Source organism: Oncorhynchus gorbuscha, linkage group LG24 (genome assembly GCF_021184085.1).
Source record: "Oncorhynchus gorbuscha isolate QuinsamMale2020 ecotype Even-year linkage group LG24, OgorEven_v1.0, whole genome shotgun sequence".
Taxonomy (NCBI): domain Eukaryota; kingdom Metazoa; phylum Chordata; class Actinopteri; order Salmoniformes; family Salmonidae; genus Oncorhynchus; species Oncorhynchus gorbuscha.
In genome coordinates, this window is record NC_060196.1 from 45,649,280 (window position 1) to 45,665,571 (window position 16,292).

The following is a 16,292-nucleotide window of genomic DNA, read 5'->3' on the forward strand; positions in this document are numbered from 1 at the left end:
TTTATTAGGTCTTTAGATATCGTGTCATTCAGAACTTTATCTGCAACATTTTGTTGTGACTCCAGCAATACCTCTGTCCATTCTCCATGTAACTGCCAAAATAAAGGAACGTCTTGAGTAAACAAGAGATACAAAGTATAAAAGGGAGGAGGCGAGGGCCCTGGGAGAGGGGTGCCAGGAAAATAACCTCTCACTCGACGTCAACAAAACAAAGGATCTGATTCTGGACTTCAGGAAACAGCAGAGGGAGCACGGCCCTATCCACGGCAACGGGACTGCAGTGGAGAAGGTGGAAAGCTTCAAGATCCTCGGCGTTCACATCACTGACGTTCTGAAATGGTCCAACCACAAAGACCTCAGGAGCCTGAAGAATTTTGGCTTGGCACCTAAAACTCTCAAACTTTTATAGATGCATAATTGAGAGCATCCCGTTGGGCTGTATCAACGCCTGGTATGGCAACTGCACCACCCGCAACCGTAGGGCTCTCCAGAGGGTGGTGTGCTCTGCCCAACGCATCACCGGGGGCAAACTACCTACCTCCAGGACACCTACAGCACCCAGGAAGGCCAAAAAGATCTTCAAAAGACATCAACCACCTGAGCCACGGCCTGTTCACCCCGCTATCATCCAGAAGACGAGGTCAGTACAGGTGCATCAAAGCTGGGACCTGATATTAGCTGTTTTTCAGTCCATCACTAGCCGGCTTCCACCTGGTTACGCAAGCCTTCACCTTAGAGGCTGCTGCTCCATCTACAGACTTGGAATCACTGGCCCCTTCAATAATGGAACACTTGTCACTTTAATAACATTTACATACTGCTTTACTCTCTCATATGTATACTGTATTCTATTATATTGTATTTTAGTCACTGCCACGCCTACATTGCTCGATCTAATATTTATAAATTCCATGATTTAACTTTTCGATGTGTGTATTGTTGTGAATCATTTTTAGATACTACTGCACTGTTGGAGCTAGGAGCACAATCATTTCGCTACACCCGCAATAACATCTGCTAAATGTGTATGTGACCAATAAAATGTGATATTGAAAGCATGGGGTGCTTCCACACAGGAAGTTCCAGACACTTGTAGAATCTATGCCAAAGAGTATAGAAGCTGTTCTGGCGGCTCGTGGTGGCCCAATGCCATATTAAGATGCTTTATGTTGGGGTTTCTTTATTTTGTCAGTTATGTAGCAGCAGTCTACACAGACAATGGAACAGCTGGATAAGGGAAATGACTTGTGCAAGGTAATATAACAGTGGATAAAGTTCAGAATGAACTAAAAGTACACATTTGGGTGTTTTTGGAGCCTTTGTTCCTGCTTTTTTAGGGACTGCATACTACACAACGAGGATGAGGAAGTGATTTGCCGTTTGTGTTAAGCTTCTCAAACATGCAAAATCACAAAAAAAGGTGTCTGTACTCTTCAAGAACATGCTATTTACATCAAAAATAGAGATTTTTTGTCCTTTAAGTCATCTTCTGAGAATCAGGCACTTTCATGAAATTTGTGACGGTTCCTCAGGTGACTTTTAAGTAGCGGATTATTTCTAAAGCATCTGCCACAGAATTTGCACCGATACGGTTTCTCTCCGGAATGAGTGGTCAGGTGTTGTGTCAGGTTGCCTGGGGTGGCAAAGCAATGTCCACAAACAGTGCACTTGAAAGGTCTCTCTCCTGTGTGAACCGCAGTGTGTCTGGTCAGTTCTTCCTTGCGCTTGAAGCTTTTGGGACACTGCTTGCAACCATGTGGTTTCTCACCTCTGTGAGTCCACATATGCGTTTCCAGTTGTGTCTTCTGGTCAAAGTCTTGCCCACAGTCCTTACACCGATATGATTTCTCCCCTGTGTGGAACTTCATGTGTGCTTTCAAGTATCCATTACAAGTGAAACTTTCTCCACATTCTTTGCACTGAAATGGTTTCTCCCCAGTGTGCAGTCTCATATGCAATTTCATATATCCCTTAGTTTTGAAGCATTTCCCACATTCTTTGCATTGATACTGTTTCTCTCCTGTGTGAGACACCATGTGTGTTCTCAGATTAGCATCACTAGGGAAGCATTTGCCACACACATTACAAGTACGTGTTGCTTTTATGTGGGTTTGCAGGTGATCTGTCAGACTTGCCATGGACTCAAAGACTTCTTCACACACACCACACATTTTCGTATGCTTTGTGTGTACATTTTTCACATGGTTAACTAAAGGACCAATGTACACAAATGTACTTCCACACAACTTGCAACAATAAGGAGAAGCATTTGTGGTCGCTCTGCCCCCAGCAACGGTATGGAAGCTTAGTTCTTTCTTTGCCCATTTTCTGGATGATTCCAGTGGCTTTGACCCTGACGGTTGTCCCCCACTCTCCACCTCGTTGTCACTTCCGCTGTTTTCACTCTGAGCTGCAGAACAGCCTAGATATCCTTCTGATAGGGACTGAGAGGCACTGGTTGCTTCTGATACTGTGTAGTCCTCTCCATCAGGCTCAGTTTTGATCTCTTTAGGAATGAGGATGCATAACACATCATCCTCTTTGCTCTGGAAAGTGTGGCTTGAGAAATGCATTTGATAGGGCGGATAAGGTGGGTTACTGTCTCTCTCCTCACAGACAGTGAATATGGAGTTGTTGGTATCAGATTCTAGCCTTTCAAGCTCTTCCTCCTGATTTGTCCCGATTTCCTCTTGTTCATCTTTAATCTGTGTGGACTCTGGGTCCTTCTGCCCCAGATTGGGGCCCCACTTCTGCTCACCATGCTGCCGCTCAGGGGGAACCTCCTCTTCAGATACTGGGAGCGTGAGCTGCTGGGGGTCTAGAAAAAAAGAGGGGAAAGGGATAAATATGTGATCAATACACATTAGTATTTTATTTATTTACTTTTTACCACTTATCTCCCCAATTTCGTGATATACAAATTGGTAGCTCCAGTCTTGTCCAATCGCTGCAACTCCCGTACGGTTTCAGGAGAGGCGAAGGTCAAGGAGCCATGCTTCCTCTGAAACACGACCCTGCCAAGCCGTACTGCTTCTTGACACACTGCATGTGCCCGGCCCGCCACAAGAGTCGCTAGTGCGAGATGGGACAAAGACATCCCGGCCGGACGATGCAGGGCCAATTGTGGGCCGCCTCATGGGTCTCCTGGTTGTGGTCGCCTGCGACACAGCAGGGGATTGAACCCAGGTCTGTAGTTATGCCTTAGACAGCTGTGCCACTCAGGAAGCCCGATCAATACATATTTGAACAATTTTATGTAAATAACATAGGCCTATCCAGTGTTGTAGTACTCAAGTCCAGGACACAATTTTCATGAGTCAATTATCTCGCTTGCATTATTCAACATGCTAGCTACAACAGCAAATGTCAGATAGCTACTTTATTTGCTGCTAGCCTTACCAATGTGCAAGATAGTAAAAGCTATCCAGCTTTCCATGTTAGAAAATGTATCATTGAGCACTAACAACCCAGTAAGCATGGACTGACATTCAGAAGACGTGGGCGTCTTTTTGGGTCTCGGACTTGATTTCAATATCCACGGACCAGCCCGTCTAAATCTGAACCAATCATAGACATCTATGTTTCACAAGTTGACAGCACAGTACAGCAGAGTACAATACATTACAGTAAATACAATTATGGTACAGTACAATACAGTAGAGCACAGTAAAGTATAGTACAATATACTCTACTGAATTAAACTCTACTTTACTGTACTCTACTGAACTGTGCTGCTGAAACGTGTGAAACACAACTGAACGAATCATAGACGTCTAGGCTTTGGTCTGATCCGGACCGACCAAATGTGTACTTGTTTAGGGTGGAGCTCATTAAAATAATACCCAGTTTTCTTCGTTTAAAAAAAACAAACATTTTGGTCATTCAGCAGACGCTCTTATCCAAAGCAACTTACAGTCAGTGCATTAAACTAAGGTAGATAAACAACATATCACATTCATAGCAAGAAAAAAATGTATGTGACCGTTGCTAAGAATGTTATTGTAGTTGAAGTGGTCTGTGGGTTTATTCTGTAGGTTGGATTACTTTGAACATTATAGCGGCCATACTGCAGTCTTCAGGTTGGTCAGTTTCCCTATTTCAAGTGGTTTAAAAAAAAAAGTTGAATGTGACATAATGCTTTCTTCATTGACATGTATACACCTCATTTTCTAATATTGCTATGGGAACAGCCAAACAAAGGAAGTGATGGATTCGACTTCCGCTTTACTTCCCTAAACTTGCCAGGGTAAATTATTTGAAAAAGAGTAAATTTACAGAGTTTTAAAGCCGAGTAAACAAATATAAGTATAATTTTATTTCATTAAAGTTTGCTAACGTTAGCTAGACTTACTAGTAGGCAAGTTCTGTTGTAATAATAATGTTAGTTGTGTCAGAGTTAAGGCCCGGGCCATCCACCAAGCCAATAACGATAAACTAACTATAGGCTACATAACTATAAAACGCTGGTGAGCAGCCACACTACACCGGTCAATCAACTGATCAAGGCACCCTACTGCACGTTTACTATTAATAAGGTGGTACCAAGACCATTCATGAGGTCTCTATCGTACAGATACTGGTTCAGACCATTCTGTGCTTTCAGGGTGTGTTCCGTGTCATAGTAAAAACTGAAAATAATACTGAATGTAGGCCTAATGAAAAGAATACAGTAACTTGTATTTAAATGTAGCAATTCAACAACAAATGCAGTTTAGCCTGTGCATCTTTTACAGCATGTCATTGTGGTTGCAAGGGATTTCCATTTTGATAATGGTTGTCAATTCCGGTGCAATTATTAGTTATATTTTCAGCAATTAACAAGAGCAAGCCTGCTTCTTTCCCCAAATAGGCTATTAGGCCTAGTAGAAAAAAGTATAGAAATAAATGTCCTGTCGCTTTTGTAGCCTATAGCTTTTCCTGGGATTTCACAAGAAGAGGAATGGCTTTTTGCAGAGAGGCATGTGTAGCCTATAGCTTTTCCTGGGATTTCACAAGAAGAGGAATGGCTTTTTGCAGAGAGGCATGTGTAGCCTATAGCTTTTCCTGGGATTTCACAAGAAGAGGAATGGCTTTTTGCAGAGAGGCATGTGTAGCCTATAGTCTGTTGCGCATGGGAACACCTGGAAGAGAGAGGCTGGTGATGTGTAGTATGAAGCTAAATATTAGCTAGATATTAGGTAATTTATTAGCTCAATATTAGGGTTATAGGCCAAATATTTACCTGACAAAGTGCAATAAAAATAAATGAACAGATTTTGAAATGGCAGATCTGTAGTCCGTTCCACTAGGTTGCGCTCTGTGGTCCCCGGACATGCAAAGCTCCACTATTGATTAGGCCTAGGTTTTTAGTCAAGGAAATGATTATACCTGGGCTACATCAACAACAGTTCAGTGTCCATAGGATGTAAACTGCAATGATGTACCATAAAGTATGAAAATGTATCACTACCGTAAGTCGCTCTGGATAAGAGAATCTGTGAAATGACTCAGAAATGACTCAAAAATAATAATGTAGGCTCATTTGAATAACTGCTCACTCGAACCTAGTGTTTTGTTTCATGCCGATATAACTGCATAGGCCAACAGCCGAGACCTGATTATGCAACCATTTGGATCAGTGTGGGTCTATTCCAGTGGAGGCTGCTGAGGGGACGACGGTTCATAGTAATGGCTGGAATGAAGTCAATGGAATGGTATCAACCACCATATGTTTGATACCATTCCATTGACTCCATCCCAGCCATTATTATGAGCCTTCCTCCCTTCAGCAGCCTCCACTGGTCAATTCTCGACAGTTTAGAAGGTCCAGAAAGGTAGATTAGCAGGCCACTCATATGGTGTCGGCTGTTCTGATGGTGCCGGAGAAGGTGGCTGCTGTTTTATTGGCTCTTTAACAAACCATGCTTTTTTTTCTCGCGTTGTTCGTAACTTATTTTGACATAATGTTGCTGCTACCGTCGTCTCTTATGACCGAAAAGAGCTTCTGGACATCAGAACAGCGATTACTCACCTCAAATTGGACGAAGAGTTTTTCTTTAATGAGTTGGACGGGAAGGATTTACTCCAAACACCCGAACAGTTACACATCCCTGTCATTCGCTTGAGACGGAAACAGATTTTGCGGAAAGAGATGGCTAATCTGCTTTTGCCCTTCGTACTGCTAGCTAACGTTCAATCGCTGGAAAATAAATGGGACAAACTGAAAGCACGTATATCCTACCAACAGGACATTAAAAACTGTAATATCTCGTGGCTGAACAACAACATTAATAACACACAGCTGGCGTGTTATACACTATCAGCAGGATAGAACAGCAGCCTTTGGTAAGACACGGGGGGGGGGGGGGGGCTATGCATATTAGCTGTCTACATACTAGAGGTCGACCGATTATGATTTTTCAACACCGATACCGATTATTGGAGGACCCAAAAAAAAGCCGATACCGATTTAAATCATCCGATTTGTAATAATGAGAAATTACAACAATTCTGAATGAACACTTTTATTTTAACTTAATATAATACATAAATAAAATAAATGTAGCCTCAAATACATAATGAAACCTGTTCAATTTTGTTTAAATAACGCAAAAACAAAGTGTTGGAGAAGAAAGTAAAAGTGCAATATGTGCCATGTAAAAAAGCTAACGTTTAAGTTCCTTGCTCAGAATATATGATAGCTGGTGGTTCCTTTTAACATGGGTCTTCAATATTCCCAGGTAAGAAGTTTTAGGTTGTAGTTATTATAGGAATTATAAGACTATCTCTCTATACCATTTGTATTTCATATACATTTAACTATTGGATGTTCTTATAGGCACTACAGTATTGCCAGTGTAACAGTATAGCTGCCGTTCCTCTCCTCGCCCCTACCTGGGCTCGAACCAGGAACACATTGAGAACAGCCACCCTCGAAGCATCGTTACCCATCACTCCACAAAAGCCGCGGCCCTTGCAGAGCAAGGGGAACAACTACCTCAAGGTCTCAGGGCGAGTGACGTCACCGATTGAAACGCTATTAGCGCACACCCCGATAACTAGCTGGCCATTTCACATCAGTTACACTAGCCTAACCTCGGGACCCTAAGGCACTGCATCTCAGTGCTAGAGGCGTCACTACAGACCCTGGTTTGATTCCAGGCTGTATCACATCCGGCCGTGATTGGGAGTCCCATAGGGCAGCGCACAATTGGTCCAGAGTCGTTCGGGTTTGGCTTGGGTAGGCCGTCATTGTAAATAAGACTTTGTTCTTAACTGACTTGTCTAGTTAAATAAAGGTTATTATTGTTTTCTAGTGAGTACAAAACTCTATTCTAGGCTGTAAACTGTAGTCAATAGCCTATGTAATTTGATTAACTGCTCAAAAGCCTGGTGTTTTCAATGCCTATTCATTGAAAATAATGAAATAACTGATTGTGGACTACTGGAAAAGGAGGACCGAGCACGCCCCATTCTCATCGACAGGGCTGTAGTGGAGCAGGTTGAGAGCTTCAAGTTCCTTGGTGTTCACATCAACAACAAACTAGAATGGTCCAAACACACCAAGACAGTCGTGAAGAGGGCACGACAAAGCCTATTCCCCCTCAGGAAACTAAAAGATTTGGCATGGGTCCTGAGATCCTCAAAATGTTCTACACCTGCAACATCGAGAGCATCCTGACTGGTTGCATCACTGCCTGGTACGGCAATTGATCGGCCCCCGACCGCAAGGACCTACAGAGGGTAGTAAATACGGCCCAGTACATCACTGGGTCGAAGCTGCCTGCCATCCAGGACCTCTACACCAGGCAGTGTCAGAGGAAGGTCCTAAAAATTGTTAAAGACCCCAGCCCTATACTGTTCTCCCTTCTACCGCATGGCAAACGGTACCGGAGTGCCAAGTCTAGGATAAAAAGGCTTCTCAACAGTTTTTACCCCCAAGCCATAAGACTCCTGAACAGGTAATTAAATGGCTACCCGGACTATTTGCATTGTGTGCTCCCCTCTTTTATGCTGCTGCTACTCTCTGTTTATCATATAGTCACTTTAACTATACATTCATGTACATACTACATCATTGGGCCGACCAACCAGTGCTCCTGCACATTGGCTAACCGGGCTATCTGCATTGTCCTACCAACCACCACCCACCAACCCCTCTTTATGCTACTGCTACTCTCTGTTCATCATATATGCATAGTCACTTTAACCATATCTACATGTACATACTACCTCAATCAGCCTGACTAACCAGTGTCTGTATATAGCCTTGCTACCTTTATAGCCTCACTACTGTATATAGCCTGTCTTTTTACTGTTGTTGTATTCCTTTACTTAACTATTGTTCACCTAATACCTTTTTTGCACTGCTGGACTTGATCTTGCCTGCCTGATTGGGAAACCATTTTAATCAGTTTTTTTTCTTTTTCTAGGCCAAGCATATTAGCAGGACAGTAATATGATTTATTTTGTCATGATGTATCAGCTTACAGAAACATGCTAATGCAGGGATTTGTAGTTGTGCGCATATTAATTATTTTTATGCGCTAGCACAGATGAAGTTGTAGCAATAGTTTCCATGCTTGGCTTCTGTGTTTAAAAAGCGTAAAGAAAAAATGAAGTGGATATAAGTGAATGCATGTACATTTAAAAGCTGTCTCTAGAAACAATTATCAAAAAAAGAAGTATTTTCAACATCTGTAAGATACATATTTTCAACGTCTGTAAAATTTATTTTCAACCTCTTTAAAATATGTGTAAATTAAGTCTTTCTCCAGGAAAATTACGTTAAGTGTTTTCAACGTCCGGAGAATACATATTTTATAGAATAAGCATTTTCAACATCATTTTGCTCACTGTGAAGGGACTCGACCCGTTTACTACATTACTGGGCCTATTCATAGTCCTTTGAAACTCATGTAATACAATTGGTTTTGTTTACAGTATGTTTAGCTAGTTAGTTTACAGTTGGATAAATCCCCAAATACTGCTGATTCAAGTTAGCGAATTCAAGTACAATATTGCAAGTAGTGGGTCTTTACATCAGTAACTAACCACCCGATTCGTTTGATTTAAATCGAAACAAACCTGTTCTGTGCAGTTTGAAATCCAGCAGCCGTCGAAGACGTTCGTTCTCCTCCTTTGAACGAGAGAGTTCCTCCTGGTATTCTGTTATGGTTCTCTCTACCACCCCGGCTATCTCCACAGCCACCGCTGTTAGCCGTTCAGTTATATACACATTGAACAATGCCAGTTTAGACATTTTGAGAGGTATGAACGTCGAGATTTCTTTGTGCTTTGCTAGCTACTTATTGTTTCACCACTGGCAGAAAATGTATTCCAGATGATGATAATGGTGCTGCTATTTTCCACAACCCTCCGCTGCTTCCGGTTCCAGCTTGTGTTCAGGAAGTTGGGTGTTTGACAGCTGATACAGAAAATAGATCACGGGGACCGCTTTCAAATAAACAAATAAATAAAGGATAAATACCCAGTCATCTTTACAAGCCTGTAACCCAATACACTATGTCAAGGCAATCCAACCGAACCACAGACAGCAAAAAGATGGTAAGAAGTCGCGTTCTGCTTAGCATTCGGGCTACTCAATGAATGCTAGGTAGTTAGTAAACAAGCTAACGCTAGGTGGCTAATTTAGACGACAAGCTGCCTTTTATTAATCTCCAAAAACACGTTATTATGTTGATCTGATAATGCGTGTTTTGATAAGGTATGTATTAAGGACATATTAGCTTAGCTGTAGTGCAATTTAGATATTACGTGAGAAATCAATGAATGACAAATACAGGAAGCTACCCTGCTAGCTAGTTAGCTAGTATTTCATTAGCTAGCTGGTGAGATGGCAGACACGCTCAGTCACTGCAAATTAGCTAGCTACCAAAATGACAGTAAGTGGAACAAAAAAAATGACTTTTCAGGCGTAGCTACCTTTTACATTTGCTAAGCATATGAACTATTAATTACCCTGGCATGGATGGCAATTGTAAAGTCATAATATGCCGTATGATATTGGTACTTGTCTTTATGGTAGGTACCTGAACCAAGTCTCCATAATTTAGTCAGGCTGGATTAATTTATGAAAGTGCTGCATCTGCAATACAATAAATGATTCACTGTCTCTGAATCAATAAAAGATGTCTGTTGTTTTGAACTTGTTACACCAGGGGGTGCTGACAGTTAAGTTTTTATTTCTCCCTTTCTTTTCCTGTCTCTCTCTTCCTCTCTTGTAGAACGCAGAGTTGTTCACACTGACATACGGGGCCCTGGTAACCCAGCTGTGTAAGGACTATGAGAATGACGAGGAGGTCAACAAACAGCTGGATAAGATGTGAGTCTCTTCTCAACTCTCTCTCTCTCTCTCTCTCTCTCTCTCTCTCTCTCTCTCTCTCTCTCTCTCTCTCTCTCTCTCTCTCTCTCACTTATACGTGATCAATGAAAGGAAACAAGGAGAACAATTGAGGCGTGTGAGAGAGAGAGAAGTGCACTGTTTTCCTCTTAACCTGTAAATTCTGCCACTCCTCTGTGTTTCATTTTCAGTTTATCCTTTACTCTGCAAATGGACAAAGTGGTGCTAGCACTTTCTGCCTCTGATGTTTCCCATCAACCTACACCACATTGGCAAATTCTCCATCCCTCTAAAACTTGACACCAGTAGACTAGTGATTTAATGTGTGTGTGTGTGTGAGATGTAACAGGTGGTCCACAACCAGGGCAGTAATCACCTTTCACACATCCATGTTAGGAGTCTTCTTCGCTTTCCAACCGTCTCCTGGAATTTACTGGCTCCATCCCCTCCTCTTTTGAGGAACAGACAAATTAAAATCAATTTGAAAGGGGGAAAAGGGGGTGGTGTACCCATTGTGAATAATTGTGCTGTCTAGTAAAGGTCTATGCTGGCTTAGAAACCTTTAAAGGTGTAGTTAACTTTTCCAAAGTAATAAAATGGCAAAGTAATCTTTTAAGTCTGAGAGGCTGAGAGATGGGGCTTGTGTGATATGGCCTGTGAAGGTATTCTGCTCTTGGCTTAACTAATATACCTACCGTAGCATGGTCTGCCCCAAATATGGTTAATTCGGGTGATGATCTCATCTGACTCCTTTAGGGTCCAGATGCTTCTCTATTGCTCTCTATATCTCCCTCTTTCTTTCAGCTCTGTGTTGAGGTCTGACTAAGCCAGTGTACATGTCTGAAATCTTTACCAGAGATGTGGAATCTCTGCTCTGAAGTGGTCACTTTTAATAATGTTTACATATTTTTGCTTTACTCATCTCATATGTGTATATACTGCATTATAGTTTATTCCACTCTGACATTGCTCATCCTAATATTTATATATTCCTTCATTCCATTCTTTTACCTTTAGGTTGTGTGAATTGTTAGATATTACTGCACTGTTGGAGCTAGAAACACAAACATTTAGCTTCACCCGCAAAAACATCTGCTAAACATGTGTATGTGACAAATAAAATTTGATTTGATTTGTATAGCATTTAGCACTCATTCTCCTTTACTCACTCTATCCCCACTCTTTTGTTTTTTTTCCAGGGGATACAATATCGGAGTGCGTCTCATTGAGGACTTCTTGGCACGCTCCAGCGTTGGGAGGTGTCAGGATTTCCGAGAAACAGCCGATGTCATTGCTAAGGTAGTGGGGACGTCCCCGAGCCAATCAAAGCGTGTCCTTTGAACACTCCCAGAAAGGAGAGAGGAGAGGGGGAAGAGCGAGATGAAGAGAGAAAGGACAGGGAGAGAAAGAAAGAGAGGGACAAGGAAGAAGAGCGAGAGAGATTGAGATCTGGGAGAGGGAGAGAGAGAAAGAGGTTGACTGTGAGTGAGTTAGAGAGCGAGAGAGTTGGCGACTGGAATTTGAACTCCAACCTGCAGTAGTCTGCATAGTTTCTGAGCTTTCATAGATCCTCTCTACTGCTTTTCATTTCTCTGCACTCACGCAGGTAGGGAAGCATCCCAGCTATGTCACCGTAAAGCCAACTAGACCGAGCCCCCGTGTGTGTGTGGGCTCATGTTCCCCACTGCTTTTTGTCTTTGCTATACGGTAGTCTGAGCCGCACGGTCAACCTACACCTAGGGTGAAACCCAACCCCTCGGCCAAATATATTAGTTCACACTGAAGGGATGACACCACACACACGCTTGTGCCTGTGACTATGTGGTCAGACAGTAGTATGCTGTACATTACATTGGTAAACTGTTGAACAGCAGGCCCGATACCAAACCACTGTAGACTTTAAGCACAAAACCACTTCTCCCATCTTGTGGTTGAAATGCAATTAACCATGTAGAGCACTCTGTCTGTTCTAACAGTTCTGCTAAGTCGTTTCACAGGTGTAATCTTGCATTGTAGGCCTATGGTTCAGTTATATGGAAGGCAGTAGTATGGCATATTGGTCTAGATGATAAACTGTAAGCCTCAACTGCTGTTCAGACTTGCCGAGATAATGAGCAACCTAGCTATCAGTGACCGGACATGTTCATGTAGACACACAGCAACTTAGCACTCTGGGCCCGGTTTCCCGATAGCAATGTGACTTAGCCTTAGAACGGTTTTAACAATGCATCGTTCCTACAACGGCCGAAGATCCAAAATACTGACCACGGATCAGCTCGTAGAGATACAGCTTATGGCTGCAAATATTGAGGCGGCTTATTCTAATGATTATGTAGCCCATAGTCATCTCGTTTTTCATTTGAATCATCGTTTTATCCTTCGCTTGTTCAATATCGAAGACATTGGCAACTTTGTATTTGTAGTCGACTTCGTTACGAAGTTATCGGCGGTCGCAGAGAAACAGCTTGATTCTATGTTAAGCAGAGATCTTCTGTGTATAAAGTGGTGTGGAAGGGCAATCAAAGCATCTAACAATGCACTTAGCTGTTCTACGAGTGATCTGAGGCAGTCGGTAAATAAAGAGGGTTTTCAAGTGCAACTTTACTAACGATCGTTTTGATGTAACGATGCTCCCACAAAGGTTCTAACGAGGAACTTAACCTTAAGATGATTTTGGGACACCAGGCCCTGGATGACGGAGCTAGAGACCAGTTGGAAATGTTCCCAGTTTCAGCAGATTTCAGCGACGCGACTGCACGACAGGGCAGCTCTCGCTAGCAGTCTTTGATATTGGCTAACAACCAGTGACTTGATTATCTCAACAAGGGGGAATTCTTGGTGAGGAAAGATTGTACACACCCTGGCTTGTTCAACCCTCTCTCAATATAAAGTGTAAGTGTCGGCATTCAGTGATTCATCTTGTAAGGGAGTGATGGTCTCTGTTCCATTATGAACACAGCACATGTAACACCATTGTAACAGTAACATTAACAGCATTGTATGTGTATTTCAACAGGTGGCGTTTAAGATGTACCTGGGCATCACCCCCAGTGTGACCAACTGGAGCCCGGCGGGAGACGAGTTCTCCCTCATCCTGGAGAGTAACCCCCTAGTGGACTTTGTAGAGCTGCCTGACAACCACAGCTCCTTGGTCTACTCCAACCTGCTGTGTGGGGTACTCCGAGGAGCTCTGGAGATGGTAAGGATAGAGCTTCTTTAGGCCTTTTCACACTACTGAGACAAGCCTAACCGAGCCTGATATATAAAAATATCAGAGTACGGTAGTGTAAAAATTATATTTGCGTGATTTATGTTATGTTCATGTGTCATGAGAATAGTTCTCTTTTTCCCCCTTCATTTCTAATACATCCTCTCTCTCCCCAAGGTACAGATGGCAGTGGAGGTGAAGTTTTCTAATACATCCTCTCTCTCCCCAAGGTACAGATGGCAGTGGAGGTGAAGTTTTCTAATATTTTCTCTCTCTCCCCAAGGTACAGATGGCAGTGGAGGTGAAGTTTTCTAATATCTCCTCTCTCCCCAAGGTACAGATGGCAGTGGAGGTGAAGTTTTCTAATATCTCCTCTCTCCCCAAGGTGCAGATGGCAGTGGAGGTGAAGTTTTCATATCTCTCTCTGGCAGATGGCAGTGGAGGTGAAGTTTTCTAATATCTCCTCTCTCCCCAAGGTGCAGATGGCAGTGGAGGTGAAGTTTTCTAATATCTCCTCTCTCCCCAAGGTGCAGATGGCAGTGGAGGTGAAGTTTTCTAATATCTCCTCTCTCCCCCCAGTGGAGGTGAAGTTTTCAAGGTGCAGATGGCAGTGGAGGTGAAGTTTTCTAATATCTCCTTCTCTCTCCCCAAGGTACAGATGGCAGTGGAGGTGAAGTTTTCTAATATCTCCTTCTCTCTCCCCAAGGTACAGACGGCAGTGGAGGTGATGTTTTCTAATATATCCTCTCTCTTCCCCCTATAAGGTGCAGATGGCAGTGGAGGTGAAGTTTTCTAATATCTCCTTCTCTCTCCCCAAGGTGCAGATGGCAGTGGAGATGAAGTTTTCTAATATCTCCTTCTCTCTCCCCAAGGTGCAGATGGCAGTGGAGATGAAGTTTTCTAATATCTCCTTCTCTCTCCCCAAGGTACAGATGGCAGTGGAGATGAAGTTTTCTAATATCTCCTTCTCTCTCCCCAAGGTACAGATGGCAGTGGAGGTGATGTTTTCTAATATATCCTTCTCTCTTCCCCCTATAAGGTGCAGATGGCAGTGGATGTGAAGTTTTCTCAGGACACCCTGAGAGGAGACAATGTCACAGAGATACGTATGAAGTTCATCAAGAGGATGGAAGAGAACCTACCGGCCGGGGATGAGTGAGAGAAACACACAGAGAGTGAGTGAGAGAGAGAAACCTCCACCTCTCCTCTCGCTCTCCATCCATCCTGAATCTGATGTCACTCGGGGGTACGGAGAGAGAGGGCGAGAAAGAGGTATTGGGTAACCCTTCACTGAAAGAATGGAGACAAGGAAATTAAGTCCTTGGGCGTGTCTCAAATGTATTCTATCTTCCTCTCCTTGTCTCCTTCCCTTCATCTGCACCGTGTAAAGATAATGGATAGATAGATGAGAGTTCAACTCAGGGAAGGAGAGGACTTGGCCTTTGAGATGCACCGTTTGGTTTATGGAAGGACTTCTGCTGAACTATGATCCTTGCTTCACCTTTACTGTCTGCTCATATGACCCCTGACCTTTCCCCACTCCTTGGCCACTTCATCACATATGTTAATTTCTGAGAAAAACGTCCCTTAGATATTGTCTAGGCTTTTTGTCTAGTGAAAGTAGTCAGGAAAAGCTCCAGGCCCATTACAAATGGATTTTTTTTTAAATGTTAAATTATGTTCATTTAATCCATTTAGATCACTGAATGAAATGTGATGGTTTCACTACCAAGTGATGTGATGGTTTCACTACCAAGTCAATTGTGTTGTACACGGTGGACCAGATTTTGACATGATAAGTTTTGTTTTGACATTTAGTTTTTAAATATAAGATCAGAGGTTCTGTTAATGTCTGTGTACAATATGTTTATTTGTTGTGTCTATGCATTAAATAAATAAAAAAGATACAGCCACATGTATGTTCATTTAAGTAGGCTGATACGTCAATCTGTTAAGTTTTATTAATGACATATTACAGCTAAAGCTGGTAGAAAACACACATGTTGGATGTGTGCGTCCATGAGGGTACATAGTAGGATCTGTGTTCCATGTTAACCTGCTGCAGGTCTCTTCACACGTAATGAAGTGTCACACCCTTCCCCAGTGCACTGAGGCAGTTATTCCTCTGGAGCTGCTTAGTCCAGTCAAACAACAATTACACAGACCTAAAGGCTTAGATGTTTGTTCAGGCTTCATGGAAACAGTCATGATGTGTGTGTGTGTGTGTCTGACAGCCATGTTTTAGGAACAGCCACTTAATAACAGGCTGTCTGGAACAGGGGTGTGTGTGTGAGTGAATGAGTGGGTGGGGTATTTGGACAGGGCTAGCAGGGCAAGTTGTCATTAAAGACCAGAGGTCCATTCTGCCCGTAACTGACATCATCCAGGAGTCACCAACACAATCGCTTGTTGAGGCAAATCACTCACCTCGTCAATCACAGCAGAGCACACAGGGCTGGCCATACACACACACACAAATGTATTGTTCTGTGGTGTTCATACTGACAGAAACCACCAGAGGTCACTGTGGGCATTGCATTTCCCAACACTGTCTCACTCCAAAAACATTCCCTCTGCAGGTCACTCTCATTTTAAGAGTTTCCCCTTAGACACTGATCTAAGATCAATTTCTGTTAACCCCTTTAATGGTAAAGCTTATGATTTTAATGGTAAAGCTTATAAAGGCAGCTTTTACCTATAGCTTTGATTCAGGTTTTTATTATTATTGAAAGATAGGGATGA

The 16,292-nt window shown here is 42.7% G+C and overlaps 2 protein-coding genes across 3 annotated transcripts; one reads left to right on the forward strand and one right to left on the reverse strand.

Annotated features, from left to right (window-relative positions):
* Window positions 1–731: 731 nt before the first annotated feature.
* Window positions 732–9,393, reverse strand: LOC124012523 (gastrula zinc finger protein XlCGF28.1-like). Of its 2 annotated transcripts, none has more exons than XM_046326251.1 (2): window positions 9,067–9,393; window positions 732–2,818 (listed from the first exon to the last, which is right to left on the reverse strand). In XM_046326251.1, exons 1-2 carry the CDS (start codon window positions 9,239–9,241, stop codon window positions 1,497–1,499), a joined length of 1,497 nt encoding a protein of 498 aa, XP_046182207.1. In that variant the 5' UTR covers window positions 9,242–9,393; the 3' UTR covers window positions 732–1,496. The 2 variants fall into 2 exon arrangements, with proteins under 2 accessions (XP_046182207.1, XP_046182208.1); XM_046326252.1 differs by having other exon boundaries at window positions 732–3,158; window positions 9,067–9,392.
* LOC124012524 (trafficking protein particle complex subunit 3) lies at window positions 9,353–15,465 on the forward strand. The gene is made up of 5 exons (XM_046326253.1): window positions 9,353–9,546; window positions 10,227–10,324; window positions 11,542–11,641; window positions 13,359–13,541; window positions 14,590–15,465. Exons 1-5 carry the CDS (start codon window positions 9,505–9,507, stop codon window positions 14,707–14,709), a joined length of 543 nt encoding a protein of 180 aa, XP_046182209.1. The 5' UTR covers window positions 9,353–9,504; the 3' UTR covers window positions 14,710–15,465.
* Window positions 15,466–16,292: the final 827 nt, after the last annotated feature.

Coding starts and splice junctions, on each gene's coding strand:
- LOC124012524 (XM_046326253.1), top strand. CDS start 9,505: ATGTCAAGGCAATCCAACCGAACCACAGACAGCAAAAAGATG. Junction 10,325..11,541: donor AACAAACAGCTGGATAAGAT/GTGAGTCTCTTC, acceptor TTTTTTTTCCAG/GGGATACAATATCGGAGTGC. Junction 13,542..14,589: donor TCCGAGGAGCTCTGGAGATG/GTAAGGATAGAG, acceptor TCCCCCTATAAG/GTGCAGATGGCAGTGGATGT.
- LOC124012523 (XM_046326251.1), bottom strand. CDS start 9,241: ATGTCTAAACTGGCATTGTTCAATGTGTATATAACTGAACGGCTAACA. Junction 2,819..9,066: donor TTTCAAACTGCACAGAACAG/GTTTGTTTCGAT, acceptor CTTTTTTTCTAG/ACCCCCAGCAGCTCACGCTC.